Below are 17,962 nucleotides of genomic sequence, written 5' to 3'. Positions count from 1 at the left end.
GGAGTTGAGTCTGAACGTGTCAAAGAAAATGTGGATGCAAAGACAGTAAGCCAGGCATCCTCAAGATAGGTCACTTCTGGAGCAGGTGACACACAGGATAACGCTTCCTGGGAACTGATGAAGTGTGCCTGCCTTTCCCCCAACAAAAAAACTGCTCTTCCTCTCTGTCCCTAATGCTGCCAGTCCTAACGCTGTTGCCCTCATTTCACTTTCTCAGGGCCGGCGTGCCTGCAGCTGCCTCTCACAGCCAAAGGTGGGGAAGATGTGTATCTGAGATGAGGTGAGGTGTGTAGGTGTGCCAGAAACTCTTGCAGCCCCAGGGTGGAGAGATGAAAAACTTGCCCTGGCTTCTTCCCACCTTCAGTAACATATCTACCCTGGCAAGCTGGCCCACTGACTACAGACTCTTCCAGAAAGACCAAAAAAAAAAAAAAGGCAGGTGAAAGGCATAAACAAAAACATGGAGGCCCTGAGTAAGCGAACTTGTACATAGCATGACCATCTGGAAAACAAGTCCTTATTTCTACAAGGGGAGGGGAGGGCCAGCGTGTGGGGAGAACAGTGCATAAAGAGAGATAGATCCATGCCACACTATAGGTCTACCTGTCTTAACTCACTCAGGCTTGTATGTGGGGAAAAGTTTAGTTAATAAACACCTCTTGAGCCTAGTGACTTCATCTTATTTTATTCTGTCTAGGTGTCCTTTAGTTGACAGATGGGAGATACTTTTGGAAGGGAGACTTCACTAAAGTAAGATTGTGGCTGGCTCGCTCAAGAAGCCAAGCTCCCAGAAGCCAGCTGTCTCAGTGACCTCAGTAAAATCCCAGGGTCTAGCATTTCTCTTCAGGAGTGAAGGCAGTGAAATGTATGGGTATTTAAATATAACACTTCAGCCTCACAGTTGGCTTTCTATAATGTCATTAGTACAGTGACAGAGGACACAGGCCTTTAAAAATGCCTGACCATACAAGCAAGGTTCAATATCAGCAACCTTCAGTGCTGAATTACTCAATTACTGAGATCTAGAAATTTTCAGTAAAAAAATGAAGTATACCTCCAAAAGATTGGGTTGGTACCCTATAAGGGATGAGCAGGGTTCTGGCTGACAGCCTCACTAGAGGATAGCCTTTGGGGAGGGAGTAGAAGTCAGGCGGGATCTAGGTGGAGGGAGCACATAGTTACCTCATGAGAATGTGACACCTCGTCCCTGCTTTCCCTCTTGCATTCCCTCTTTTCTTCTCTTTCTGGCCAACTTGATTCTCCTACCATCCTGGTATCCTGTCTCGTCTGAGGCTCAAAGGAATAAATGCACTCAAACTCACAGAAACCTTCCTCCTCTTCACTGTTTCTTCTTGGGTATTTGTCAGAGATAAAAAGGTGAGAAGGTTGATGAATGTGTAGGGAGAGTCACAAAAACCTTTCCAAGATTTTATTTAAAAAGAAAGAAAGCATTTTAAAACAGATTTAGAAAGCCTTCAGATTTTGTTTAGAATGTATTTTGTAAGGACATTCTGCCTCACTATTTTTATTTTATTACCACCTTTTTTTTTAATGCTTAAAGTCCTTAAAGGTAAAACTATGCAGCACAATTTCAGGCCTTTGCCAACTCCAGCAACCCGTGTCATACTGGTTTTGAGACAGGGCATCAAAATCAGCCTTTTGGATACTTGGGCACCCTGCAGAATATAGAGAAAAAATACTGCAGTCTAGTCCCTGCTGGGCGTGGAGAACTTGCTGAGTGGCATGGAGGCAAAACACTAGTGTACAACTGAGAAAGCACTCTTTCTGGCTGTCAGAACCACTATTTTCCTCCATTTAGAAGTAACAAAACCTTTGGCTCTTAACAGATGAAGAAAAAAAACAAACCTGTATTTTTAAAATTAATTTGCTAATCCAAGTGCACTGGTAAATTGTTCTATAATTTCTCTCTTGCACACAAAAACATATATATATATATATATATATATATATATATATACACATATACACACACACATATATACACACAAAACTAATTAATAGTTTGACCAAAAGTCTTACAAATCCTCGATTAATTGAACAATGGATAACTATTCCCAGGTTTGAGGTTTATCACAACTGTTGTAATAAACTGTTGCAATAGTCTGCTTTAAAACTTCACATTCATTTGTTTTAAAAATATATATACACACATATATATGTATGTATCTTAAGTTTTTTTTGTGTTTATGTGTGTGAGTGTGTGTGTGTGCCCTGATTTCATGTGCATGCCAATACATGTAAGGGCCTGCAGAATCTAGAAGAGGACATCAGATCAAGGAACTTGAGCTACATGGTGGTTGTTGTTGTTGGTAACTGAATCTAGGTCCTCTATAAGAGCACAGAGGATCTTAACTGCTGAGCCATCTCACTAGCCCCATAATTGTGTATCTTTATAATCTAACTTTTACTAAAAACATATTCTGAGATCTAGGTAAGAAAGTTATTTATAAACATGTAAAAGCCAAAGGGGGGGGGCTTATTTTCAGATGTGAAATTTGCTAAGGCAAAAGGCATGCCTGAGATTTTACTGGGTTGAAGTAGAAACATTGTGGAGATCCCCCAAAATGTCTGCTGCAATGGAACAGTCCTCTTTGCTCAAGAGCAATGCCTTCTATTTTTGGCTTCTATTTTGTGACACTCCTGGGTGTCTCCAGATATCTCCTGAGGTGTTGTAAAATTCCCTTCACAAAATGCCAAGTAAAATAATTTAAACTCAGTTAAAAATATGCCACACATTTGGAGGCAAGGGAGGGGATCAAATGAACAGTCACAAGACTTCAAAAGCTTGATCCTTATCAATTATATTTAGTCAATGACTAAAGGAACAGACATAATAAATACAAGAAATTAACGCAAGAAGAGACAGTCTCTCTGAGGGGTTTGTAGCGAGGGAAGACAGAAGGAGGTGGTTTACCTGGCCACTAGGAGAAACTCTTTTGGATCTTTTTACTAAGGTAAGTTACCTAGCACTGACCAGAACTTGCAAACCAACTTGACACTCTCTTCTACCTGGCACTAAGACAACAGTGCCTTGCAGCTGGCATCACAAATCTCTTTATACATGATCAGTTTCTTCAAAATAAACCAACACAGAGCACAGACACTGGACCGGGGTAAGCGTAACTGAAATTTTGCCAACTTTCCTCTTAGCTTCTGACTTAAACTGTTAAAAGAGGGTGTGAGATTACACGGGGTTTATATAGCACTGTTCTGCAACAGCCAATCCGTAACTTCCTTGGTTACCAAAAGGTTAGTAACTAAAGCCCCACTGTGGGTTTGCCACTGGGAAGCTTGGCTTATAGCCATTACATTTACTATAGCTTCTAAATCTCCAATAAAGTCTGATTCCTGATGGGCCATTGCCCCAGCCTTCACAGCTTTCTTTTTTCTTTTTTTTCAGAAACACCCCTTTAGCCATCTGATAAATCTGAATGCAGATCTCTTCAAGAAGAGTCACACACACATCAGCATTCACAAGACAGCAGTAGGGAAGGCACACGTTTTTCTTTCTCATTGGACAGGCCTGACTTTTCTCCCTGGAGAACTTGATTTCACTGTTCACATTTTATTCTTCGTATCATTGTGAATTTAAGTTTAGACCCACGTCTTTCATGGCAGAGAAAATGTCTCATTAAATAATTTTAAACCTTTAACAACCCTGTTAATAACTTTCCAAGAGTATCCACAAATGGTTCCTCTAAACAAGACCTTTGTAACACAACTGGTAAGCTGTCTGAAGGACCAAACATCTGAAAGTTGCGCATAGAAAGGGGAAAGGAGCACACTTGCCTTGTTAGTAGCAGTCGCGCTGGACCCAGGGACCACAGGCACATTCGTCACTTGAACCGAAAGGTAATTGTTGTCTATGAGTGGCCAAGCCCCTTCCACTTTGCATGTCTGGAAGTGATCCTTGAAAGTTCTAAGATGTGGATCTCCAAACAAGCCACAGAAAAGGTAATTGGGAGGCCTCTGGTCCCCTCCCCTGTGTTCTCTGACTCCCCCGTGGCTATGGTAGTTACAAGGGTCGTGGGTCACTTCCGGGTTGGTAGAGGATGTGGGTCCATCCTTGGAACAGTTCCTCTGGCTCATGAGGTCACTGATCCCTAACACAGCAGAATGGTACACCAGGTTGCCACGGCAGGCTTTTGAAGTTCGCTGGGTGCAGCCAGCATAGGCACGAAGCGCCTTGCAAAACTCAGAGTCAAAGCCATCAGCGGCAGAGTTGAGGTGTGAAGTCAGGGACACGAAGTCTGTGGTACACTTCTGGATTCGACATTGTGCTGGCTGTTGGCAATGACCTATGGGAAAAAGACAGGACCAAGAAGGTAAATGCTCTGTCACTTGGGCAGTATTAAAAGATGCTATCGTCCCTTAGGAAGTCTCCATTCTATCTCATAGACTCCTCTTTTAAGACACCTTCATAAATAAGGTTATATTGTGTTATCATGTCTCTCAAACTAAGCCACTGAGAGAAAAACTTAATATAGTTAATTGAAAATTGGGAAGCTTTCGTGACTGAAGAAGAGTTTAGTCTTGAAATGTCTCCAGATTAAAACTGCAAATGAATTATTGTTTCTTGTTTGCTATTTATTTATAGATTTTGACAAAGACTCTTCTGCTCCAAAGCAAAGCCCAAAACATGGGCTGTTTTGATTTTTAAAGCCCTATGAGTAATTTGCTTTGGCAAGCACCGGGGGAGGCGCACTATGCACATAGCTATGATTAAAGCCTACACACCTGAAAAAGGGCTAAAATTCCAAATTATAGTATGCTTAAAGTCTCTTTACCTGATTTTGTATGGCTACAGGGTAAGAAAATCAAGGTAAAAATTCTAGTAGTAAGTTGTTCTGCCTTTCCTGAGGTACATAACTAATAAACTACATCACTTCATCCACAGGCACAATGCCTTAAGTGTTTATAAAACCTAAGTACTCTGCTAAGAAAGCATGTTCACTTGACCAAGATACAATTTTACATGTCTGTCACACAGCTCTCAAGTAAACTGCAAACACAAGAAACTAAAAAACTATGCAACATCAAAACGGGAATCAGAGAACTATAAAGCCAAGAATTCCTAGTGTGTGTGTGAATATAAACACTCCTTCTTAATTAACTCAGTAAACTAACAGTTTAGAGAAAAAGTTAAAATGAAGACCTAAGGATGAAAAGTCTGTATTTAAAAGAAAAATCCAAATTATCTGTCAATTGTCTCTTATATAACAATTCATGAAACTTCTCAAAACATAAGAAAAAAAGAAAAAAACAAAAAATACTAGGTCAGTCATGTATATCAATCATTATATATTGTTTCAAAAGAGAGAAAACATTTACTGAAGAGAAACATTGGTCATCTATCTCAACTTGCATAAAATGAACTGTAATATATATTTGTTGCTTGAAATTCCATATAGGTGTTTAACCTATGGAAGAAGGCTTAATTTCTTCATCTCTTAGCAGCTTCCTCTTTTGAAAAATGAGGAAGATGTTATAACAAATTTTTGTGGTCTTTTGTAGATATAAAATGTCTTACATTAAAAAAAATGTCTTACATTTTGTATTGGTGGGGGTGGGGGATGGAGTTGACATCAGTGTATCATTAATTTTGGCTAGTTTTGTATGTGTGTTTATTATGTGTATTTGGCTTGCATGTATGTCTGTGACCACCGGCATGCCTGGTGCTCTGCGAGGCCAGATGGTGGTGCTGGATCTCCTGGAACTAGAGCTGCTCATGGCTGAGCCAATCCTGTGGGTACTGGGAAGCGAACTGGGATCCCCTGGAAGAGCAGCCAGAGTTCTGACTCTCTCCATCTCTCTATAGCCCCTACTTTTGTTTTTTTCTGAGACAAGCCAGGTCTCACTGAATTGTGGTCCAGATTGACCTTGAACTTACAATCCTTCTGCATCAGCTTCCTGAATGCTCAATCCATTACAGGTGTATGCCAACATGCCTGATTAAAATCTGTGGGCTATTTTTAAATATAAAATTATTTCCGTATGTGGATACAGTAAACTTCAGGATATCAATACTTAAAACTTAATCTTGATAAAAGACATCATTTAGTAATCTCTATGTTGATTTACAAAGGTGTCTTAATATTTTAAAAATTTAATTAAATTTTAAACTGTTTTTAGCTTTAGCTGGAGAGAAGTGTGGGAGACAACTGTCATCACCGTGAAATTTCAAAACCCAGTTGAGCCTTCATTTTCACTTTTACCAGAATAAAGGAGATTATTTTACTATTCTGGCACGATGGGCTGATGACAATCACTAGACCACTTTAACAAAGAGCACAGTGTCATCTTCATGTGTTTGGTTCATTTAAGGCTGGTTTCGTGCAGTGCTGAAAAAGGCAGCTCAATTTACAGGATTCCTTTCTCAAAAACAAATTTACTCACTTTCAATTTACTGAACAAGATAAAAACAACAACAACAATCAAACAAATTCACTCTCCCAAAAGCCTTCAAGCCATTTATCAGGGGTATTCAAGGTCTTGCCTTGTCCTGGCGGGATTATGCACAGCTAACTAGTATTAAGGCCAGTCATGGATAGCTTAAAAACAAACAAACAAACAAACAAAACCAGCAGGGTGACAACTATATCACTCTTCTTTTAAAATAAGGCACACAGCAAGCACAAAACAAGAAGTGAAAGCAGGGCCAAGATCACTCATTAATAAAGAGCTCTTGGACCTCAGATAATGACAGCACTAGAACTTTCCGCTAAACTTGTGGGGCCTATTTGTTCTTTTTATGGTCTATAAAATCTACCTGAGCATACAGTTACTTATAATTATTTCAAATAGTCATAAAATATCAAAAGTAAGAAAAGCATGGAGATTTGTAATGCAAGTGTTTAGGAGGGAGAAAATGCAGCATTTCTTCCCAGGGCCTTTTGTTCCCAACCCCCACGTTCAAGCTTTTCCTTTTTTTATGGTAGGCAGGTGCTGACTGCTGTGAGAAATCACATACAAAACAGCTCTTTTGCTTTGGATAAGGGTCCTAACAACCCTTGGCTGTAGAGAGCAGACAGAGGAGGGCAAACTGAGGAGAAAATGCTTTGAGGTCAGCATTTCAGCTCCATCACAGGCTCCGGGATAATGAGTAATTTGTAGCATACACCCAGAAATATCCAAGCTTCATGAATTTATAATGACAATGCACACTTTGCCTGCTAGCGGTAAAGTAAACCTCCTGTCAGAATGCCAAGACAATGCAGAGCAGAAACCCTCTCCAGGATGTGGCCCAGGAAGCCATGAAGTGTATGAGTAAGCAGGAACTCCCATATTTGATATCCACTCAGGAACTACGAAGATCTTGAAACAAAATAAAAAAGTATGAAAATGAACGAATGCCATTTCCCAAAGGCAGACTTCAAAAGCTGCGCTTACAAGAAAAAATTCTGTTTTGGTGTCAGATCATCTATAATTGGTGTGACTTGTATTTTTCGTGCCAGTTACTGTAAGTGCTAAAGGACTTGTGCTCTAGAGCTTTCATTTCATTATTTTTTAATGAACTGAACATAAAAGACTCACCGTGCAAGACAGCTTCCTTCACACCAGGAATGCAACTCTCCAGCACAATCGCCAGTTTACAATAAAGGAAATGAGATATGCTGAGGCTGAGCTGAGTCAACTATGGAGCCATATGGGGCGCTGAGGCAAATGATATGGACCCAGACGTAAAACATATGGGAGTCCATCTGCAAGCAGCATTTGCTAGGTTCCCTGGCCAGGAACAAACCCCTGCGTTTCAATAGCACCACTCTTCAAAGAGATCTCTCGAAAGGCGCTCCACTCCAACAAGTTGTTCACAGTAACGAGAGCCTTGCGAGCCCTTTGGGTTCAATCTAAGTGTGAGCATACACCGAGTTACTGAAAGGAACCTTGTGTTCCAAATTCTTTAACTAAAGCACCTTAATCTTGTAAAGCTTTAGTCCAGTTTCTCATGCCTTTCATAGGGCAGTAAAGAAACCTCCAGGAACCACTCTCCAGTCCTGTCAGGACCCTACAGCAACCAATATCTAAGCTGCCCACGAGAACAAGAGAACAGAGCTCAATCTAGCACTTCAACTCTCGTGCCATGAAATGCACAGTTTGACATAATGGATACATATTTTTCACCCCAACACTCCTGAATACTGGAACATTAACAGAGTTTCCCTGAAACCGCATTCGGACTTTTTTTTTCAAAGGCTTTAAAGCTACTAATTTAAAGCCCCAATTAGCCCACAACTGGCTACATTTTACCACCAGTCCATTTCCCAAGTGACAGCGTTAAAATGCAGCTATTATACCACCTCAAAGAGCTGTCTCTTCAATGTCATTTTATTCCATTTCTCAAAAAGCCTCCTAGCTATTTTAGTACGGTTGGTGTGTCTTCTCTAGTAGAAAAGTTCTCAGTACAGCTGAGTGATATTAAACCAGAATTCTTCAGATTACAGCGTTGTGTCATCATAAACAAAGGGGAAAAGGCCTTCAAGGAAAAGAAATCTACGTAAAACAATGGCTCTTTTAATTTTTGTATTAAAGAGGAATTCATGGTCTAGGCAAAGTCTTAAAAGGTGAGGGTACTTATTCGCAAAGAAAACAAAAATAGGCATCCCGTGTCACAAGGTTCAGGTTCACCTTCCGAAGAGCACATTCCTCAGGGCTGTGTCGGCCTCCACACCGCAGCAGGCATCTGTCAAGCCCGCTGGGAACCCAAAACTCGAGGCTACCCTCCCAGCACGCCTTCAACCCGCCAAACCGCGCTCGGAGCAGCTTCGGCAAACCCGAAAGAGATCCCGGCGAAGTTTCTTCGGAATCCACCCCCAAACTCGGTGAAAACGTCCGCACCGGCCGCGACTCCCGGCCTCGCCGCCACCCCGAGCTGGAGGGCAGCGGCGGCGGCGGCGGCGCAGGCGGCCCGGGCTCCAGGAAACCCGCCCCGCGGAGAGCCCTGCAGCCCCGGAGCGTTTCCCGCGGGGCCCCGACGGCCGCGGGCGGAGCCGCGACCCCGCCGCAGCCAACGCCGGGGCCGCGGCGTTCCTGCCCCAGAACAAAGCCTGCGCGGCCCGCTCCCCACCCGGCCGGCGCCTACCTGCGTGGAGCAGCCCGAGGCCGAGCAGCAGCAGCAGCAGCAGCAGCGGCGGCGGCGGCCAGAGCCCGGGGCGGCCGTACTGCTCAGCCCCGGCGGCGGCGGGGGCGGCGGCGCAGGAAGGTGCTGCTCTCACGCCCATGCCCGTCCATGCAGGTCTCGTGCGCTCCGGCGAGGGCGGCGGCGCGGGCGCTGTCGCTGGGCCGGGCCTCCGGCTGCGGCATGGGCCGGGGGGCGCGCCTCGCTTCCTCCTCTTCTTCCTTTCAGGCCAGCGTTCGAGGCCGGTCGCCGCCGCCGCCGCGAGGACCGGGGCGTCGAGGGCGGAGGGAGGCGGCCGCGGAGCGTAGAGGCATCGGGACGGCCGGACGCGCCGGGCAGGCGGAAAGGGACGGGAGAGAGAGACACAGAGACGGTGAGCGAGCGCCGGGAGCGGCCGCGAGAGGCTGGGCCCGAGCTGGCGTGGGCTCGGCGCGCGTGGGTCGGCGGGACCTCACCGGCCGCGGCAGGCAGCGGGCCCGGAGAGCTACGCACCGAGGCCCGCCCGGTCAATCAATCTCAGCCCCCCACTTTCGCCCCGCCCAGCCGGGCTCGGCCAATCCGCCGAGGCCCCGCCCCCCTCCGCGCTCCTCCTCCGCTTCCCATTGGCTGCGAGCGTGCCTCCCGCCCTGGCGCCTCCCTTCTGCGTCTCACTCAAGTTCCGCGTCCGCCGCCCGCGGGTGGGGCAGCTTTGCCAGGGCGCTGCCTCCCGCCGGCTTCCTTGTGCTTTCTCTCCTCCACCCCTTTCCGCGATCACAGCTCTCTGATACCCAATAGAAACGGGCGACAGCGACTTTCGCTTGTCCCGAGTTCCAGGAGAACCGGCCTTTAACCTTCCCTTGAATTAATGAGCTTCAGGTTCAGCTTCCTCCTACTTTTTTTTTTTTGTTCGTTGTTTGCGTTTAATGACCCCCACCGCCCACCCCGTCCAGGCCCTGCTGGCTTCAGCCGCTTGCAGGAAGCCGGTGCTTTCCCAAGCTCTGTGTAGCAGGGTTCCCCCACCCCCCAGCCCCACTCAACCAATCACATCTGCTGGACCTCGTAAGCCAAGAGTGTGGGGTCTCTCGGTAAACAAGAGACCAGCCGGGCTGCGTTAGATACTCGGGTGGCTCCCGAGGTCCGTAGCAGATGGATGGAATGAGAAGGTACCTGCCAGCTCCCGGCGGAATTCGCTGGCAGCTGCGTGAGGCTCTGGTGTTTTGGTTTCTCTGACATTTTCCCTGCTTCAAAGCCGAGAGCGAGAGTCAGGGATTGGGCGAACTTCAACGTGTTCGGTTACAAGGTAATTAGATTAATGAGAGTGGTGAGTTTTTATGCAGTGCAATTATGCCACGATTTCTTGTTGCTCGGTGGCTTTTCCACAAATTTCCAGCCTATTAAATTAATCCAATGGTAGGTCTGTTTCTACTTGAGTTGCCCTCCAAAACTAAGGGCAAACTCCAACAAACTGTTTCCAAGAAAAAAGGCTAGTAAATGGAGACAAAAGAAAGCAGTTCTGGAGTTGAGGATAGGCTCCAATTTGCTATCAGTTCGTGTTATCTCCTCTGGAGGATGTCGTCAGTGCTAGGAGCCACTTTCCTTTCCCGCTGTTTCTGCCATTCCCCAAACAGTTGAGGACTGCTATTTAAAATGCACTTAGTGCATTCTAAATTACAGTTTACAACTTTACCTGCTACATTACTCAGAATCTCTAATTAGGAATCTCCTATCAACCACAGACACATTAATATTCCACATGTTACAGTGTGCTAATCAATGGACAAAAATAATTGGGGGTCAAGAATTAGGTAAACTCTTTTACTCATTAGACACACTGTGAATGTCTGAAACCACTAGGTCCCTAATGAAGGAGACCTGTTTTTACTGTAATTTTTCATTACTTATTACATGCCATGATGACTCAAGTGGTAAACACACCTTTCACTAGCCAAGATACAATCCAAGCCTTCTGTCTATCTTTAATATGCTTAATAATAGCTTCAGAGTTGCCTGGAGAAATGACTTTTCATGGGGGGAGGGCTGGAGTGTATCTGACAGTTTTACATAATGGCATACATTAAATGCTATCAGCAAAAATTTTTACCATCTTGCAGTTACTACATATAATCCATGACATACAACTAAGAAAATCCCAATAAATATCTTAAAGAGTGACTACATGACACTCTTCTTAAAACTCTTTTTAGCTTGGGGCTGGAGAGATGGCTCTCTAGTTAAGAGCAGTGGCTTTTCTTCCAGGAGACCTGGGTTCACTTCCCAGTGCCCACTGGCAGTTCACAACAGTCTATAACTCCCGTTCCAGAGGATTAGAATCCCCTTCACCTTCATATGCACACACGCGCACACACACGGTGCACAGACAGACATTTGGACAAACCATCTTTAAACAAAGATTTTTAAGTGTTTTTAACTAGCTGACTAACAGCAAAATGTAGAGGTTTTTTTTTTGCTTCAGTATTTAATTATATCCCCCAAAGCCACCTCATGTCATTCCCACACTTCATATAACTAAAAAGTGAAAGATCAGTACATTCAATTTAGAGTGGGTCCTTCTGCTGATGACTTTTCTTTCTCTGCACTATCCTTTTTTTTTTTAATACATGGGGCTCTAGATAGTCTTATCAGTAGAGGGCGCCCTTGAGTCGCTGCAAATCCTGATGTCAAGAAAAAAAACTTCAGAGGAAAAAAAAACAATCATCTCTAAGGTGTTTTATTGCTCCTCTGTTGTAAAATTTGACAAGCTTAAGACATGTATGCCTAACAATTCACTTTTTATTACGGCGTAAGTGTTCAGCTGCTCAAGGAAAATGGTATTTTTTTAAACAATTAAACCACAAGGTGGTTCCAATTTTCATGACATTGGGTCTGTTGACATGCTCTGGGGTGAGTCTGGACTGTTGGCAAGACTGGAAATCAGCTTGGAAAACAAGAGCATGTTGAGTGATCGTCTACAGGGCAGCCACTCTTCAAGCCCATGTGTGGCAAGTTCAAGCAGTGAAAAACCCAGGGAGGAAGGTAGAACAAAATTGATGATTATAAAGTATTCCATTTTAATTGGGAAAAAAGTGAGGTGATTGGCAACTTGAGCAACCCAAAACTCCACCCTGTGTCTTGCGACTTGCATTCTTTCTCTCTTCCTTTTTGTTTTCGAGAAGGAATGATGAAACCAGAACAGCAGTACATCCAGGAGACCCAGACATAACATGCCATGGACATGCAAATGGGTAATAGACTCTCAACATGATGTAGTTTCATTTCCCAAACCCTTACATAGTGTATTAACTGTTACCCAGGTACTGTCTCTTCATACCCCGAAACTTAACATGAGGGTCTCTGCTTAACAGCTCACCCAGGACAGAGAAGCCTGCAACAAGCGACTTCTGTAACCCATTCCGCGGAGTAAGGACTCCCCTGCTGCTCATTGCCTTACAATGTTTGAAAATCAGGGGCTGGACAAGCCCAGAGTCCAGGAGCCCAGCAGCATGTAGCTCCTGGTTTGTACTTACATCATTCTTAACCCTTCTGCACCTGGAAGGGGCTGAGCAGGATCAGGATGCCCCGGAACTCCGGAACACGCAGGACCTAGGTGTGAGAGAAGAGCCCCCGGGTTCTGTGTGAGCGTTGAGCCCCAGGAGAGGGAGAGGGACCGCGGAGAGCAAGGGGTTCATAACCCGCCCTTACATCCTGAGCACCTTGATCCCTAACAGACTCCAGTGCGGCTCGCTTCTGGCTCACAGGGCTAGAAGCGGCAGGTGCAAAAAGCATTTGGGAGCTGCTTGCCAGTGCTTGGAGGTAATGCGCTTCCTGTCCATTTATCTCAGGAAACCAGCGCAGCCTTCCCTTCGAAACAAAATTAACCTCTCATTAGCCAGCCACTAACTCCCAAGAAGGCCTTAAAAGCTTTACCCTCTCACTAATGTATTTAGGCTTTTCTTCCAGGCAAACGAAGCTGAGGCTGTGCTAACATCAGCCCCAGGGGTTCCTATGGGATCCCTGAGGAGCCGGCCGCCAGCCTTTCACCAGTCTCGTCTGGGAAATTGGCCAACCCGGGGCCCCAATTTGTAGAAGCAAGGCCAACCTGACATCCTTGCTTCACACCAAAAATCCCCAGCATAAGTTTCCCCCCTCTTTTCTTGGGCTCCTTTCACGCCAAATCCTCAGCTCCATTGCCCCCAAGGAATGGGGAAGTGAAGCTAAGAAACTTCGGTGGCTTGCGGTCCCTGGGTCATGGGCTACGACGGTCCCTTGGGAAGCTGGGGGGTCCCTGGAAAGCCGGGGGCGGGGGCCAGCCTTCGTTAGACCCTAGTCGGTTTCAGGCACTGCGAATTAAACGTGACCAGGAGCTTTTGGAATGCCAGGGCTTTCTCAGCCTGGGCTCCACCACCCCGAGCCTGGCAGATTTATACCACACAGGTGGAGGGAGACCTAAACAAAACAGCCGGGGCCGCTGCCTGCCGCTGGCCCCCCACGTCCTCCCGGCCCACCGCAAACTCCAACCAAATAAACAACTCACCACAGGCATGCCCTTGTCTGCAGCGCGACGCTTGCCAGCTGGGAAAACAAGCCGCAAGCCACGCGGCCGGGGAGCGGGAGGGAGGCCGCGCCGCGGCCCCAGGTGGGCGGCCGGCGGGAGGCTCCACCCGGGGGCCGCCCTCCAGATGCCGGTTCCGGAGCCACAGCCAGCCCGCCGGCGGGGCCTCTCCGCTACCTAGGGGGAGAGGGCGGGGAGACAGGTCCCTCTCCCCAACTTCCTCCACGCTGCGCCCTTCCCACCCCCGCTGCCCAGCACCCGCCGCGGACGCTCCCCGCACCGCCCGCGCGCGCCCCACCGCGCCCCCCCGACCGTCCCGCTGGAGACCCGACGGCCGGGAGCGCGGGGCGCCTCCGGCTCGGCTCTCCCCCGCCCGGCCGCGCACAAAGGCGCCTTTCACGCCGCCAGCGCCGCCCCCCGCGCCCGCCGCGCTGCCCCCACCCGCCCGCCGCACCGCGGGTCCCGGTGGGGACCTCCGCGGGCTGTCGCCCCGACGGGGCAGCGGCCGACGCGTGCGGTGTCCGCGCTCTGCGCCGCCGCGGGGGCAGCGCACCCCTCCCCCCGCCGCCCTCCCCGCCCCCTGGGGCTGTCCTCCGGCGCCCCCCCAAAGCGCACCCCGACTTATCCCCGAGGGTCTTCCACTGTCTGGAACCACGGGGGGGGGAGAGGCGGGAGGGGTCCTCCCGACGCGCGAGCCTCGGTGTTACCCTTCCCGCCCGCCGGGGTGCCGGGTGGCTGGGCCTCACGTCCGAAGAAAGGGGTGGAAAGAAGAGCCCGAGACCCCGACGAGGCAGCGTGCTGTCAAAGACCCGCAGGAAAGTCGCAGGGCCACGGCCCCTTCTACCCCAGGAACGAGGCGGGGGAGGGGAGGCTGGGCTGTGTCTCCAGGGAGGTTCTTCTTGAGCTTCGTGGGCACTCAGCAGCAGCCTTTTAGTTCTCTCGCTCGTTCTAGACCCAGAGTGGTGATTCCCCCCCCCCCTAAAATAAAACTTGAAGCGTCCGGATTCAGGTAGTGACACGGCGACTTCGCCCTCCCTAGCCCGACGCCTTATCACCTCTAACCTTTACCTGCAGTTTCTCCATGTAACGGTAGGGGCAGCATAGGGCAGTGCGAAAGGGCGGGATTGACGTCTGTACCGTGGGTTCCGTGTCGAGAAGAAATGGAGAAGCTTGGGGACGCAGCTCCTCCAGGTTCGGAAACTCAACCACTCCTCTGCCTGGATTTTTGCGTTTCATCTGCCGTTATCTTCTTTAAATGCCAATCAGACTGAGGAGAAAAAAAAAAAAAGCCTGAGTTCATTTAAGGTATGTGTAAGATACACTGAAACCTGCTCTATTTACTACTGATAATTTAAAAAAAAAAAAAAAAGTAGTAGTGGTGGTCTCATTCCGTGGTCCTATAGAAACAAGGAATGTTAATGTCTCCACCTGCTTTGCCTTTGAAAAGTCACTTGAGCAATCAGCACAGCACAGCTCTAAGTCAGAAACTAAAGTCTCCTCCCCGGTGCCTTTCCTTTCCCTTTTACCAACACAAAGACAAGCTGCCGCACACAATCATGATGAAAAAGAGTTCAAAGGGAATCCAGAGAGCCGGCTCAGAAGACGCCTACATATGCCGCGCGGCCCTTCGTTCCTTTGCGCGGCCAGCTGGCCTGCGCATCAATAAACACAGACACAAGCCACCACAATCCCTTTCCAATAAATACTGGCCAGTGCAAGATGGACCCAATTGTTGTGCAAATCCCTCCAGCGCACATTTATTTAAATCATACATTTAACATTTCCTTAGTCTCAATGTATTTTTCAGGTCCCACTTCGGGACCTCCAGTTTTAGTTCCCTCTGTGGTCAACTGTGTCTTGTTTGATTGTAAAATCTTTGAAATTGATGCAGAAAAGGCTGAAATTTCATAATAAAGTGCCACTACACTGCTTGTCTCCTGTTTTAACAACAAGAATTAAAACCTTGCCTAGCTTTTACTAGTAATACTAACTTTTGAAATATAGCTATTAAAGAGAATATCTTTTAGTTGCTGAAATTTATGGGGAAGAGCCATGACAACTTGATACATGTACACATTGTTAATTGAATAATCAGGTTAGTTGACATTTCCATCTCCTCTAACAAATATCTTTGGTTAACATGAAATATTTGTGCACGTTTATGGATTAAAGTATGATATTTCAGTACAGGAATGCAACATGTTCTCATCAAATCAGGATAATTAATGTTTCCATCTCATGATTTTTTAAAAACAATTTTTTATGATTTTATTTTAAAAATTTATTTGTTCATTTTACATCCCTATTGCAGCCCCCTCCCACCCTCTTCCTCCAAATACTCCCCTTCTCTTCAGAAAAGGGGAGCCTCCCCCAACCAACCCACCCTGGTACATCAGGACTAAGGGCATCTTCTTCCCCTGAGGGGTTAGGCAACTCAGCTAGAGGAAAGTGATCCAAAAGCAGGCAACAGAGTCCATGTTAGAGACAGTCCTGCTCTCATCGCTAGGACACCCTCATGTGTGGGGGACCTAGGTCCAGTCCATGCATGCTCTCTGCTTAGTGGTTCAGTCTCTGTGAGCTCCCATGGTCCTCTTTTAGTTGACTTTGTTGATCTGCTGGAGGTCTTGTGCCCTCCATATCCCTCTATCCTTCCCCCAACTTTCCCACAAGACACACTAAGCTCCGCCTAATGTTTAGCTATGAGTCGATCTGTTTCGATCCACTGCTGAGTGGAGCCTCTCAGAGGACGGTCGTGCTAGGCCACTGTCTGCAAGCATACCAGAGTTTTGTTAATCATGTTAGGGGTTGGCTCTCTCCCATGGCGTGGGTCTCAAGTTGGGCGAGTCATTGTTTGGCCCTTCCTTTGATCTCTGCTCCATCTTTATCCATGCCTTTGGGTGAAAGGTTTTGTGGGTGAGTTGGAATCCCCCGCCCTTCACTGGAAGTCCTACCTGGCTATAGGAGGTGGCCACTTCAGTCTCCCTATCCCCTGCTACTAGGAGTCTCAGCTAGAGTCACCTCATATCCTCCCAGGAGCCTATCCCATTGAAGGTCTCCAGCTTATCCCAGAGATGACCCCCCCCTTTGGTTTCCTTTCTCTATCCTCAGCTCCCTCACCTCCCAACCCCTGTTCTCCCCCACCTGATCACCACCCTTGTTCCCTTTCCAACCCTTTCCCACCCAGCTCTCCCTCTTCATCCACTTCTTATGTCTATTTTATTTCTCTGAGGGAGATTGAACATCCTTCTTTGGGTCCTCCTTGTTACTTGGCTTCTTTGGGTCTATGGATTGTAGAATGGTTATCCTGTACTACATGGCTAATATCTAAGTGAATACATAACATGTGCCTTTCTGGGTCTGGGTTACCTCACTCAGGATGATCTTTTCTAGTTTCTTCCATCCATTTGCCTGCAAACTATATGATTTCCTTGTTTTTAAAAGCTGAGTAGTATTCCATTGTGTAAATGTGCCACAATTTCTTTATCCATTTCTCAATTGAGGGACATACAGGTTGTTTCCAGTTTCTGGCTATTAGGAATAAAGCTGCTATGAATATGGTTGAGCAGATATCCTTGTGGGATGATGGAGCATCTTTTGGGTATATGTCCAGGAGTTGTATTGCTGGGTCTTGAGGAAGAACTATTCTCAATTTTTTTTTTTTTTTTTTTTGTCTTTTCAAGACAGGGTTTCTCTGTGTAGGCTTGGTTCTCCTGGACTCACTTTGTAGACCAGGCTGGCGTAGAACTCACAGAGATCCATCAGCCTCTCCCTTCAGAGTGCTGGGATTAAAGGTGTGTGCTGTCACACCCTGCTCTATTCTCAGTTTTCTGAGAAAGCACCAGATTGATTTCCAAATTGGTTGTACAAGTTTACATTCCTACCAGCAATGGAGGAGGGTTCCCCTTTCTCCACAATCTCTCCAGCGTGTGCTGTCACTTGAGTTTTTGAACTTAGCCATTCTGATGGGTGTAAGATGGAATCTCAGAGTTGTTTTGATTTGCGTTTCCCTGACGGCTAAGAAAACTGAGCATTTGTTTTTTTTTTAATTAAATTTTTGTTTTTTATATTACAGTTTATTTGTGTCTCAGCTGTATCGCAGCTGTAGCCCCCTCCCTCATTTCTTCCCAACCCCACCCTTCCTCCCTCATCTTCTCCCTGCCCCTCTCTAAGTCCACTGATAGGGCAGGTCCTCCCCCACTGCCATCTGACCGTAGCTTATCAGGGCTCATCAGGACTGGCTGCAAAGTCCTCCTCTGTGGCCTAGCAGGCTGCTCCTCCCATGGGGGTGGGGTGGGGAG

The 17,962-nt window shown here is 46.9% G+C and overlaps 1 protein-coding gene across 3 annotated transcripts in view; it reads right to left on the bottom strand.

The window, feature by feature from the left end:
* The window catches only part of Rgmb (repulsive guidance molecule BMP co-receptor b), a 28,401-nt gene extending 13,546 nt beyond the window's left edge, over positions 1-14,855 (bottom strand). The window contains exons 1-5 of one of the 3 annotated variants that reach the window (XM_060373551.1): positions 14,733-14,855; positions 13,647-13,841; positions 12,640-12,715; positions 9,101-9,357; positions 3,811-4,319 (exon numbers count right to left, since the gene is read on the bottom strand). In XM_060373551.1, the coding sequence (XP_060229534.1) occupies positions 3,811-4,319; positions 9,101-9,357; positions 12,640-12,715; positions 13,647-13,841; positions 14,733-14,766 (1,071 nt within the window). In that variant the 5' untranslated portion in view covers positions 14,767-14,855. Of the gene's footprint in view, positions 1-3,810; positions 4,320-9,100; positions 9,358-12,639; positions 12,716-13,646; positions 13,842-14,279; positions 14,687-14,732 lie in introns of those variants that run through there. The other 2 variants (XM_021633407.2, XM_060373552.1) reach the window with 2 other exon arrangements.
* Between the last annotated feature and the right edge of the window lie 3,107 nt (positions 14,856-17,962).

This window comes from Meriones unguiculatus, chromosome 20 (assembly GCF_030254825.1).
Source record: "Meriones unguiculatus strain TT.TT164.6M chromosome 20, Bangor_MerUng_6.1, whole genome shotgun sequence".
NCBI classification, from domain to species: Eukaryota; Metazoa; Chordata; class Mammalia; order Rodentia; family Muridae; genus Meriones; species Meriones unguiculatus.
Note: the sequence above shows the minus strand (reverse complement) of the source record. Positions and strands in the feature narration are given on the sequence as shown.